This window comes from Lycium barbarum, chromosome 9 (genome assembly GCF_019175385.1).
Source record: "Lycium barbarum isolate Lr01 chromosome 9, ASM1917538v2, whole genome shotgun sequence".
NCBI lineage: Eukaryota > Viridiplantae > Streptophyta > Magnoliopsida > Solanales > Solanaceae > Lycium > Lycium barbarum.
In genome coordinates, this window is record NC_083345.1 from 11,056,842 (window position 1) to 11,070,533 (window position 13,692).

General features: G+C 35.3%; 2 protein-coding genes across 3 annotated transcripts; one reads left to right on the forward strand and one right to left on the reverse strand.

Annotated features, from left to right (window-relative positions):
- The first annotated feature begins 1,453 nt into the window (after positions 1–1,453).
- LOC132609807 (probable leucine-rich repeat receptor-like protein kinase At5g63930) lies at positions 1,454–6,532 on the forward strand. The gene is made up of 3 exons (XM_060323968.1): positions 1,454–2,140; positions 2,329–5,303; positions 6,014–6,532. The coding sequence occupies exons 2-3, from the start codon at positions 2,363–2,365 to the stop codon at positions 6,391–6,393; spliced, it is 3,321 nt and encodes a 1,106-aa protein (XP_060179951.1). The 5' UTR covers positions 1,454–2,140; positions 2,329–2,362; the 3' UTR covers positions 6,394–6,532.
- Positions 6,533–8,233: 1,701 nt separating this feature from the next.
- LOC132610802 (uncharacterized) lies at positions 8,234–10,059 on the reverse strand. 2 transcript variants are annotated; one of them, XM_060325206.1, is made up of 2 exons: positions 9,770–10,059; positions 8,234–9,197 (listed from the first exon to the last, which is right to left on the reverse strand). In XM_060325206.1, the coding sequence occupies exon 2, from the start codon at positions 9,172–9,174 to the stop codon at positions 8,563–8,565; it is 612 nt and encodes a 203-aa protein (XP_060181189.1). In that variant the 5' UTR covers positions 9,175–9,197; positions 9,770–10,059; the 3' UTR covers positions 8,234–8,562. The 2 variants fall into 2 exon arrangements, with proteins under 2 accessions (XP_060181189.1, XP_060181188.1); XM_060325205.1 differs by having other exon boundaries at positions 8,234–9,221; positions 9,770–10,054.
- Positions 10,060–13,692: the final 3,633 nt, after the last annotated feature.

A 13,692-nucleotide genomic window follows, 5' to 3' on the forward strand; every position in this document is an offset into this window, starting at 1 on the left:
TGGTTGCCAAAAAATTGAGGTCCCACTTGAAATGGGTATTAAAGACCAAAATGAAAGAAGAGATATTAAGATTTTTAGTTGGAAGACTGTGCTATCATACTAGTATGACTAAAGAAAGACATTACACAGTCAATAAGAATATTATCTAGGGTACTCTCATATCAAGTCTAGTCTAGCCAAAATATTTTACATACTGGTCGAGATGTTATTATCAAAAGTAGTTCCTACTATTAATAACTAAATAATTACTTTACAGAATCAATACGAATACCATTTCAGATACTCTCACTATCAAGTCTAGCCAAAATATTATTCATATTGGTCGAGATGTTTCTATCAAAAGTAATTCCTATTCTATCTGCCATTTTAGCTGAATAAACAATAAAAAGGTTCTACTAGATAAATGAAGATAAAAGAGTTTGCTTGCATAGTTCCTTCTTCGACAAAACATCATCTATTGTATTAAACTCTTTAAAGTGGCCAAATGGTCCATCAACAACCTGCAATCAAAATTAATGTTGTTAAAATTTTCAAAGCCACATTCTAGTAGTTGTATAGTCTCAATAATGTCCAATTCGATCAAGGTAGGAATGAGGAATTAGTTTATGTTGTTGGAGACTAGTTTTAAGACCTTGCAGTAACGCTAACACCTCTGCTTGAATAAGGTTTATACGCTTCTTGCCTGAGTAAAATATCAGAATCCAATCTTCTTTTAGTTTAGCTGTGACTTGTGAGTCTCATGACAAGCAAAAAGGAGGATGAAGTCAAGTCAATCCTAACATAAAACCACCATGGAAAAATATGAATGGTAAATTTTACTTTGTTGTTAACCAGATGTCTCAAATTCAAACTTTATGAATAAAAATCTTATAAGTAAGAAGTGCTAATCCATTTATAGTGATCTTTCTATAAAGCGACTGAATTCGAATTAGTCGAACTAGCATGCTCTAGCTACAGAATGGTTCAATAAAAAAAAAATGGTATGAAATCAAATCAATCCAAATAATAAAAACAAAGTTGAGCTTCATAGAAAGCATTATAGTGAGTTTTTTCATATTCAAACTTGAAATCGGAATCTCTAGATAAAGATGAAGGATCCTTTCATTCCACTAATAGATGAGAATAGATTAAAGAAATAATATCAATCTATGCCAAAAAAAAAAAGAAGTAATACTAATATTAGAAAAACCTAAAAATCAAAAAGTGTAGATATATCCAAAAGAAAGGAGCCAATAGAGAGATTTGAGTAGCATAATGGATCCAAAACAAAAGAATAAAAAATCCAAAATGATAACAGAAAATGATACCACTGCAAACATCACATCTGACTTCATTTTCTCTAGTGTATACACAATTTTCAGTGCCCACCAACCCAAAACTTCACAAAAAAAAAAAAAAAAAAACCGCTCATAAAAAACCTGTCCCAATCCCAGAATTCCACAATAAATAAATCATATGCATTTATTAACTGTTATGCCTAAAAAAGTTCACAGTTATAATACTTTTTCAAGCACTCAAAAAGGCTAACTTTAAGATATACAGAAGCCAAAAGGGATTAGGACTTTTAAGATTGAGTGAAAGAGAATCAAAGATTATACACATAGAGTAAATACATCAAACTATTTGTATTGAACAAAACTTCAAAGTCCTCATCATCATATATGCCAAGAAACAAATTAAAGCTTAGTGAAAGCATGCTTTGTCTGCCATTACAGCTTCAATGAAGATCTCATTACCATCATTGGCATTTTGAAGAAGAAATCTCTATACCCTCAAGAATTGGCTTTTATGTTATATTTTTCTTCAATAATACTATATACTAAAATAAAGGGCTTTCTTGATTCAGTGTATTTGAATTTTTCCAGTCCTTTTTACGGCTTGTCCTTAAATAAAGGTTGAATCTTTTTCACCTTTTTAACAACCCCTTTACAAAATCTTGTATGTATATGGGAAGATCCCCACCATTATTGGATAAAGGTTGGAGATACTTGGTTTTAGATATAGTATAATCTTTGATTCTATCTTTTCTAGTTCATGAATTTCATGGTCTTTGCTCTGTCATTATCTAAAGGAATTACTTGAGAGTATTCTTGGTTGTCTTTACTCTTTTTGACAAGGTGATGGACTCAATAGCCTAAAGGTATGCTAAAGCTTATATCTTTATTGAGTTTCTTGTTTATTCTTGATTCATTATTTAGTTGAGTTTCTGGACATTTCTGAATTGGTATGCATAGAACTATTTCTGGTTTGTCTAGTTCATCAGCTATTTTTTGATAAATTCTAAGCTATTTTTTTTTTATAAGTATTGACACATAGTTGGATTAACAGGTCAAGCTGAGACTTTGAATTATTGAAATTTCTTATGATGTCTGGAATTTTGGAATCAAGAAGTGGTTTGGTTCTGTTTTGGATAAGTGCTTTGGTGGCTGCTGTATTGTTGGTTTCTCCTATAGAAGGATTGAATCAGGAAGGAATATATCTTCTTGAATTGAAGAAGAATATTTGGGATCAGTTTAACCATTTGTGGAATTGGAATCCAAAGGATGAAACTCCATGTGGTTGGGTAGGTGTGAATTGCACTTCTGATTATAATCCAGTTGTGCAATCTCTTTACCTTAGCTCTATGAATCTTTCAGGCACTTTGAGTCCTAGCATTGGTGGTCTTGAAAATTTAGTTAATCTTGACTTGTCTTTCAATCGATTCACCGGGAATATTCCCAAAGAGATTGGAAATTGTTCAAAATTGTTGAATCTCCAGCTCCATGATAATTCTTTTCATGGGATTCCTAACGAACTGTATAACCTGTCTAATTTGGAAGATGTGAACTTGTGCAACAACATGATTTCTGGTCCTATTGCTGAGGAGTTTGGGAAACTATCGTCTCTAGTTTCTTTCGTTGCATACACCAATAATCTTACCGGTCCAGTGCCTCGATCTATTGGAAGTTTGAAAAACTTGTCAATATTTCGAGTTGGGCAGAATACACTTTCTGGAAGTTTACCCACAGAGATAGGTGATTGTTGGAGCTTGGAATCTCTTGGTTTAGCACAGAATAGCCTGGGAGGAAACATACCGAAAGAACTTGGCAAGCTTGGTAAGTTGAAAGAACTTGTACTTTGGGACAATCAGTTTTCTGGCTATATTCCAAAGGAACTTGGAAATTGTACAGAACTTGAATTGCTTGCTTTATATCAGAACAACCTGGTTGGAGAAATTCCGGTTGAAATAGGGAAACTAAAAGTTTTGACGAAGTTATACCTATACCGGAATGGATTAAATGGTACAATTCCAAGGGAGATTGGAAATCTTTCTATGGCAACAGAAATTGATTTCTCAGAAAACTTTCTAACAGGTGAAATTCCAGTTGAGTTTGGCCAAATAAAGTGGCTGAACTTGTTGTATCTTTTCCAAAACCAGCTCAAAGGTGTTATACCAGATGAACTTACTACTTTAAAGTACTTAAGTAGGCTTGATCTGTCAATTAACTACCTAACAGGCCCTATTCCATTTGGATTTCAGTATCAAACTGAATTGGTTCAGTTACAGCTTTTTGAGAATTCTTTAACTGGTACTATTCCACAAGGTCTTGGCGTTTATAGTGGACTTTGGGTGCTTGATTTAAATAACAACCACCTCACAGGAAGAATTCCTCCATTCGTTTGTCGGAATTCCAATTTGATTTTGTTGAATCTTGCGTCGAATAAATTACACGGATATATTCCATCTGGTGTTCTTAATTGTAATTCATTGGTTCAACTTCGTCTGAACGATAACAAGCTAACAGGTAAATTTCCGTCCGAGTTGTGCAAATTGGTAAACCTTTCTGCTGTTGAACTGGCGCAGAACAAGTTCACTGGTCCAATACCTCCTGAAATTGGATATTGCCAGAAGTTGCAAAGGCTTGATTTCTCAGGCAATAGTTTCAACCAGTTGCCAAGGGAGATAGGAAATCTTACCAGGCTTGTAACGTTCAACGTCTCGGCAAATTTGTTCACTGGACCGATACCTCCAGGAGTTCTAAACTGCAAGGCACTACAACGACTTGATCTCAGCAAAAACAGATTTACTGATGTTATACCTGATGACATTGGTAGCTTGTCGCAGCTAGAACGCCTTTTGCTTTCAGAGAATAAGTTATCCGGAAAGATACCAGCAACTTTGGGGAGCCTCTCTCATTTGACTGAGCTGCAGATGGGCCGGAATTTATTGTCAGGCGAAATACCATCAGAGTTGGGAAATCTTACTGGCTTACAAATCGCAATGGATCTTAGCAACAACAATCTCTCTGGTAATATACCACCTAACCTTGGTAATCTTATCCTATTAGAGTACCTCTATGTCAACAATAATCATCTAAGTGGTGAAATACCTGGCACATTTGGAAACCTGACAAGTCTCTTGGGCATTGACTTCTCATACAATGACCTAACTGGACCACTTCCAGATATACCACTCTTTCGGAACATGGACATCAGAAGCTTCATCGGAAACAAAGGTCTTTGTGGGGGGCCCCTAGGTGGATGTAATGCACCTCCAGCTTACGATCCCAATAATCCTCCTGGAGTCAAGAATGCAGATTCTCCTCGAGGAAAGATTGTTACTGTTGTTGCCGGTGTAATTGGTGGAGTTTCTCTTGTTTTGATTGCGGTTATTTTGTTTTACATGAAGCGGCATCCAGTTGAGAGGGTTGCAACCGAGGATAAAGACGCGTCATCTTCAGATCCGGATATTTATTTCCGTCCTAAAGAGGGGTTCAGTTTCCAGGACTTGGTTGAGGCTACAAACAATTTTCATGATAGTTATGTTCTTGGAAGAGGAGCGGTTGGAACGGTTTACAAGGCGGTCATGCAGAGTGGACAAACAATTGCAGTCAAGAAGCTTGCTTCTAACAGAGAGGGTAATAACATTGACAATAGCTTCCGTGCAGAGATCTTAACTCTAGGAAAGATAAGGCATCGTAACATCGTAAAGCTATATGGATTTTGCTATCATCAGGGTTCTAATTTACTTCTCTATGAGTATATGGCCAAAGGTAGCTTGGGCGAATTGCTTCACGGTGAATCTTGTAGATTGGATTGGCCGACTCGATTTGTGGTGGCTGTTGGGGCTGCTCAAGGACTTACTTACTTACATCATGATTGCAAGCCACGGATCATCCACCGTGATATAAAGTCCAATAATATTCTGCTTGATGAGAAGTTTGAAGCTCATGTTGGTGATTTCGGTTTGGCGAAAGTTGTTGATATGCCTCAATCTAAGTCTATGTCTGCAGTTGCTGGCTCATATGGCTACATAGCCCCTGGTATGTATTTCTATTTTCTCCATCACAAATATGTCGTGAAATGTACTGCCACTTGATCCTTATAAGCTCTATATATCTCCTATTTGCATCAGTTTAAATGCCATGTAAATATCAATGGGCTTATAAGTAGTGTTACATGAAAATATCCTTCCATAAACTATGAGACTCGTTGATATATATGCTCAGAGGGAATAGACTAGTAATTGGTTGCTTGTATAATATCCATGATGGTATTGTTGTTTCCATATAATATTTTTGTTCTAGGCCAAGAGATTTCATACAATTTCTGATAAAATTTAGTATCTTTATTTAAGGTAAACTATGGAACTCCTTTTAATACACTGGGCCCTTCTTAATCCCACATGTTTATCTGTATCTTCACTCTCAAAGTGTTTCCTGTTTTTGCTGATATGAATATGATTTTCTTGTTGAGATTAGATAGCTGGAATTGTATACAACGTCTATTTCTTTGATTATCTGAAGACATGAATAATGAACTGCTATTAACTTTTATCTGTGTATACTTCTCATTTTATATGTGTTCTATGCCAAGAGATGCCGTACAAACCGCTCTATGTATATACGGCGAACTTTGGATCATTCTTGTTCCCACATATTTATGTTCAGTTTAATTATTCGACAGTGTGTTGTTCGCTTTGAAAGTCTATTCTTCTTTTTGTGATATGAAACGGATTTCTTCTCTTTTGCAGAATATGCTTACACCATGAAAGTTACAGAAAAATGTGATATCTATAGTTACGGGGTAGTCCTTTTGGAGTTGCTAACCGGAAGAGCACCCGTACAGCCCCTAGAACAAGGAGGTGATCTCGTCACATGGGTGAAGCATTATGTTAGGGACCATTCATTGACATCGGGAATACTTGATAGCCGATTGGATTTGGAAGATGAAGCTACCGTTAGTCATATGCTTACAGTTCTAAAAGTTGCTTTAATGTGCACTAGTATGTCCCCGCATGATCGTCCTTCAATGCGCGAGGTTGTACTGATGCTGATCGAATCTGATGAGCAAGAAGGGAACTTCCTCTCATCGCCAGTTTATGAACTCCCTCTGAAAGATAATTCCTTCTAGATGCATGTAAGAAGCATATCTCAATTAAATTTAAAATTTTTAGTGCTAATTCTCCTTGTATTTTTTGTTATGGTTAATTATAGATATTCCCATGTATATTTCTTATAGTGAAAATTTCATAACTCACTTTCTAGGACTAGTTTGGAGGTGATTGATGCTATTTCAATAGTTCCCCATCTGAAGGTTATGGAAAATAATACTATGTTTTACACTGTTCTCTTAGGACCAACTATATTTTGAGGGCTACCTAGATCCATCTACCATAACAACCAACACCACCACCCCCCACCCTCCCACCCCCCATTTTTTTCCTGATAAGCACTGACATATATTTGGGATTGAGGCGTAGTAGTTGTTGTAAAGTACTAAGCACACCTATGCTTTTTGAGTTTTGGACTCCCATCTTTTTAGGTGTTTTTTCCAAATTCTCCTCAGTGTTTTATAGAACTTAATATCTTTTGTTTCTATTTCTAAACTTTTTTGGTTTAACCATCTGGTATCCGAACCCTACTTACCTTGACTAATCGGGACTCGCGCTGGGTGGACCCACTAAGGGAGTAAAGCGGCTCCTATCAATAAGTTCTCTATTTCCAAGGTTTGAACCCGAGATCTCTGGTTGAGGTTCAGTGATGCGTGAGTTATTTCTAGTTAATTTGCTTCAGCTGGAGGAGTCACCAAAACTACTGATCTGCTTCAAATCAGTACTGATCTTTGGAGTGGCTTTTTGGTGGTCTTGAACCTCCTAGGCTTCTAGCACTTGTGGCACCTTATTAGTGGTGTGCAAGGAAAAGTTAAAAGTTGATTTTTCAATGAATTTGCTTTGGCTGTTGTCCAAGAGTTCAGTGTAGTGGTATAGGAGCATGCATGTAGCTAATTCAAGCGCCCAAGGATGTGAAAAAAAGACGCTCAATGAAGTGGATGAAAATCATAGGAGATTAGTTTGAAATTTGAGTAGAGACAAAAAACCGTTAGATGATCTCTTTCTATCTACATCAGCCTCGGTGGACCCTGTACTTGTGTTAGTGGGAGCTAGTCTTAATACCACTGTTGTGAAAAAAAAGGTTAGTAGCCTTAACTATTGCCTTCCTAGATGTGTTGCACTCCCAATTAGCCCCCAAGTCTTGAGGTTTCCTGCATGTACATGATAATTACAGTTTCCTTTGACTTGCTTGCAACCTATGTTGTTCGGAGATCGAAAAATGTCTCCGTACCCATGTCGGCTCGTCCAAAAATTGCATAGGTTTTGGAGGATCCGATACAAACCGACGATTTTTATCAAAAGTTTGAGCAACATAGCTTATATCTTTTGTATTAGTAACCATTTTCTTGTAAAGGCATTATGAAGAGTTTTGAGCAACATAGCTAATTTCTTTTGTATTAGTCACCATTTTCTTGTAAAGGAAGTTAGATCTCTTTGACCTTAAAGTTTCAACATAGGTCTATAGAGAAATTGAAATTCTAATCTTGAAGAAATTTGCATGTGAAGAAATGCAAAAGAGGTGTGATTGTAATAAGATCTGAAGTTCAGCTGAAACTGGGAGATTAATGTCATAGACTAATTTAAACATCAACCTTTGTCCTAAAAGTAAAAGTACCTCTCCAAGCTTTTGAAAACCTAAATAGAAGACTACCTACGTATGTAAAGAAACATAAATTCCATGCCAACATAAATAGACAATAGTATAAACAGGTTTTTAGAGATTAATGTTACTGTGTACAGGAAATAATGATTATACAGTGCAGAACAAAGTTGGTAATTCAAATAATACTGTTTTACTTATAAAACTATTACTTCCTCCTTCTGCAAAAGAATGGTGGGATTCAGAGTACGAGAGTCAAATAACCAAACTTCCAACTTGATTACTCATACAGATCCCATAATCGAAATCAAATTTACATAGTTAGAAACTTGTACAAAATCTTGATTCATACATGCCCATTGCCTTTAAAAGATCCCAACTTATTAGTTCAAGAGTCCTTTTTTTCCCTTTCATTTGCTACTAGGCAACGAGGGACATGAAAATTTATTCAACAAAAGTGAAAAAAAGACTCATAGTTGAAATAACTAGATCTATTTTTGCTATTTGAAGACTGCTTCAATAATAATAATAATGCAGAAGTATAACAGACAACCTTTAATTAGCAATTAATAATCAACAATCTCCTTAATTAAGTGCTTCTCTGAAGCATTTCTTGATACCTCTTGAAAGATTCAAGCTTTTGCAATTTCATCCTCTTGTGAAACTTCTTAATGAACAAGTCCGCAACGTTATCAATCTCGTCTTCTAGCACAAAGTTCTCCCCTTCTTCCTCCTTGCAATTCCTCACCATGTCTATAGCTGATGCATTCGGATCGCCTAAGTACTCGTCCTCTTCATCAAACAACGAGTGTGTCAAATCCGGATACTTATCATCATAATCATAATTTTCCCCATTGCTTAATAGTAGTATCTCTTCATTGGCCTCGTTATGCTGATAGTGTAAAAAATCTTCACTGGTTTCAGGGGCGTTGTTGTAGAGTACAATGGCCTTATTGTTTTCGCCTTTGTGATCTTGAGCATCTTCTTCTTTATGGCCTAATAGTGAATGGATCTTGTGAGAAATAGCCTTAGATCCTAGGCCAGATAGAGAGAGCTTCTTGGATTTGAGCAATGATAGGACCATTAGCCTAGCTTTTATGGCCTCAGTTTTGCTTTTGATGGCTGTTGATTTTGATTTGGCCATTGTGGATAGTACTGACATGACATGCTTTAGGAATTTAATTGCTTTATTGTTCTTCATGACTAGTACTCTTGTCTTTCAATCTGGAATCAAACACCAGTAGTGATCTGAAATATATCAATATGAAACAGGCCAGTTTAGGCAAAGATATAAAGAAGTGTGTGAAAAGTATTAGGTACTCATAACTCTATTTTGTGAAGTAAAAGGATATTCTTTATGATTATTTTGCTATATTCTGTGGAATAAGTGGCCATTTCTTCAAGAACTTAAAAACTTTCTACTATGATACAACCTTTACAAAATCTCTTTTTGCAAGTAGGGAGGGACCAAGTTGGGTACTTGTTTGGGAGAAAATGACACTAATTCTTGGAGCTTACCTAAAAGAAAACAGGAATTAGTGACAGACAACTTCCGTTGCTAAACAACAAAAATCCGTCGCTAATCCTATGTAAGGATGGATTACCAAAAAATCATGTTAGCTACTGACTAATTAGCGACGAACTTTGTAGCTAATTCCTGTTTTTACAAACGTGCGATGATGAAGTAGACAACATAGAGATTTTACAACTATCCAAAAACATAAAATGTAGTCCATATTAGCACTGCAAAACATCAAAAAAAGCATGGAATAAGAAGAGCTCTTGATAAATGTTACCTTAAGAAATAGTTCAGCAACAACCCAAGAGCAAACTTCCTTTGAATATCAATTTATACTTGCCAAAATTAGAAGTGACCTCACACTTAGATTTGGTTTAAACAGCCAATTCTTCTTGCTTTTTCTTCACCCCTTGCCTCACACTTTACTTAGTTAGCAACTTTCCCTTTCTTCTTATGTCACATCCAAAAGTATTTCTAGGACACTGTATATGCTCTCCTCAACTTCAGTATATAACTAGCTAACTTTGATATTTCTAGGAAACTACGTAACCTTCAATTTTCTGACCACTTTACACTTTAGTTTTTTATAGTGTTTAAAACTAATCCTTTACAACTCTTTTCTTTATACTTTGTAACTTCTTCTAATTTTTTCTGGATAACATTAGTTTTTAAGTCACACTGCATGTACTTTGATTATTTCATCGGCTAATTGCTGCCTTCAATTCAATGACAGAGTCAAGATTTTCATATATTGGGAATTTACTATCTACTATTTATTTATAAACATAATTTTGACTTTATATATACAATTGTAACTTTTGGGCTACCTTTTCGCCCCGGCCTTCCACAAACACATAATATGTACATAGTTAGTTTGACATTTCATGGAAAGTACGTAATCTTCAACTTCCGTACGTAATCTTCAACTTCCTCACCACCTTACACTCTTTATAGAGTTAAAACTATACTTTACAACTCTTTTTCTCTTCAACAAACTAGCTTCTTCTACTTGTTTTCAGGTAATACTAGTTTCCGAGCAGGTTATGCGTATTTCGATTATTTTATTGGCAACTCGCTACCTTTCACAAGCATAATTAGTATCATAATTTTAGTCACCAACATTTAAGTAGATGAAAAAATCACGTTTTTGTTTTTGCTGAAATTTAAAACCGCTATTTCTTATAATTTTCATCCACTTCTCTTCTCTCATGCCCTCTTGTAACTTTTTGGCCAAAGTCATAGATGGACCCCCGAACTTGTCCTGATTTTCCATTTAGACCCCCCAACTGAATTGTTGACCATCTGAACCCCTGAACATAAGATAAACTGTGTCATTTGAACCCCTGGTGCCAGCTGGGCACACGCGTGAAGCTCACTTGCTATGACATGAAAAAATAGACCAATAAAAAATAAGTCATGTCATGTTACCTGTTATAAAAAAAATAAGCCATGTCAACAAAAAAATTAATTTTAACAAAAACTCTATTTTAAAATCTATTTAAATAATTAAAAAAAATTGAAAAACCCAACCCATCCTCTCCGATAGCCCACTTCACCGCCGCCACTGAAGCAGCTGCCCCCGCCACCGCCGCCGGGGCTTCAATTTTTCAATTTTTTAAAATTATTTAAAAAAAATTTAAAATAGAGTTTTTGTTAAAATTAAGTTTTAATGATTAAAAGTTTTAAAAAAGAAAGCGGCGACGGTGGAGGAGGCAGCGGCGGCAGTGGCGGCGGTGAAGTGGGCTATCAGAGAGGATGCGTTGGGTTTTTCAATTTTTTTTAATTATTTAAATAGAGTTTTTGTTAAAATTAATTTTTAATGATTAAAAATTTTAAAAAAGAAAGCGGCGGCGGCGGAGGAGGCAGCGGCAGCAGTGGCGGCGGGGAAGTGGGTTATCGGAGAGAATGGGTTGAGTTTTTCAATTTTTTAAAATTATTTAAATAGAATTTTAAATAGAATTTTTGTTAAAATTAATTTTTAATGATTAAAAATTTAAAAAAAGAAAAAATTTGGTCTCTCACACTCTATTTAAAGCAGTGAGCTTCACGCGTGTGTCCAGCTGGCACGAGGGGTTCAAATGACACAGTTTATCTTATGTTCGGGGGTTCAGATGATCAACGTTTCAGTTGAAGGGTCTAAATGAAAAATCAGGACAAATTCGGGGGTCCATCTATGATTTTGGCCTAACTTTTTTTACTTTCTCACCACATGCTATGCATCTAGCTAATTCACCCACAAAGCAACTTTACCTTTATTTGTTTTTTGCTTAAACAAAAGCAGTATCTTTTCTCCTTTCACTACACATCATCAAGTAAAAAAAAAAAACACATTTTATGGCATAGTCATATCAATAACTTTTCGATGAAGCAACTCAAATTAAATCTCATAAGTTTTCTTATTGGTTGACACATATGCCCATACCTATAAAAGTATAGCACCGACTCTCACTGCCAAAAATAAAAGGAGAAAGATTCTTGCTTTATCTAAAGGGGGATAAAGTGCAAATTAAAGGCTTAATTTCAAAGGCCACTTGGTATCAAACATATAATTAGAAGCTAATCAACACGAATTATATGACAATTTTGTATATAAAAAAGGAAATGCATTAGCAAAAACTTCCACTTTTGTACACATGCTAAAAAGATACATAATTAATTTCAAAGGCCACTTGGTATCAAGAACATAATTAGACTCTAATGAACACAAATTACATGACTATATATACATTTTGTATATAAAAAAAGAAATATTATAGTGCATTAGATAAAATTTCCAGTTCCGTACACATGCTAAAAAGATATATAAAGCTTAATTGTGAAGTCCCCTATTTGGCTATTCGTTTCCTCCCCACCCCCTCGATCCCCCTCTTCCTTTTCTTTGCTTAGTGACGAACCTATATATCATAATTAAAGCTTAGTTATCACCTCTTTTTTCGAATGGGAGGACATTAACTTTTTTTTATTTCTTTTTAAACCAAAAGATTCGATTCTATCAACATCTTAAATAGAGATATCTTCGAAATTGAGAGTTCACGTGGGTAGGCATGCATTGTTCTTGTCTATTCTTGTTGCTCACACCCGATTTCTACATTAAACCATACTAATTCACCATAATTAAGTTTTAAATCAAAGGTAAGAATGCGTATTAATTAATGACAATAGCCTTCGGTGTGATTCATTTTAGGATTTTGATTTGCCTCTTCTCTTGGAAAAGAGTTAATTGCAATTGGATGGTCATACAAATAATGGGAATTACTAAGTGACATAACTTTGTATTTTTCCATGTTTGTAATTATAAGATCTCTTCAAGTTTAACGTGAAAGATAACATTAATGGGATGACTTTTTTTATTTCATTTTAAAAAATGACATTAAAAGGTGATAAGTCGGGCAGCTTGCGTTGTGTGCAAGTACCAAAGAAGAAAATGCACTCATTTTAGCTTCTTATTTCCCAGCGAATCAACTCAAAAAGTTTCAAAACGCGCATCGCCTTTATGTCGTACGTAACATGAAAATATTAGAGCAATTGTATGGTGACAATAAAAATGTAGATGCAATTACTACAGAAAATAAGGTTTACGGTGACGATCATTTGTGGAGGCTACTTTCCAAAGATAAGTGTTTATGTAGCAGTTGTGAGAAGCGACCTACCTTAAATCAATTTTGTTAAGTTTTGTGACGAGCATAGTCGCCACATATGCTAATTCACCTTTGATGAAGTTGTCACTGAAAATATTATTTCTTGTAGTGCATGAAATCCATTACTTTCGAGTCGGATATGTGGGAGAAGTTCCCTGTCTATCATTGTACGGAGTGCATTGTTTATTTTCTGCTAATAGTTACAGTTTACCTTACAAGAATTTCAGTACGTATACACTCAATATCTATATGCAACAAAATTTAGGACTAATTCTAGTGAAAATTCTGTTGGCAATGGGATGTTGATGGTCCCATTCTTCTCTAGTGAAGGTGAATCGAGTACTCAAGAAATCACATATCTTGATTTATCAAATGAACTTATAGGAGTCAACTGCCTGCTTCAGCCTAAGCAATGTCAATTTTGTAAACAAGTCTCGGTTGTTACTTCTCTTTCCTTTAAAGTCATTTCTTTGTTTCCTTTAATTAATGTTTATGTTCAAATTGTTAAGGCAAAATACATAGATTGCACCATGAACTGTGAGAGTTATGTATTGCTATTCTA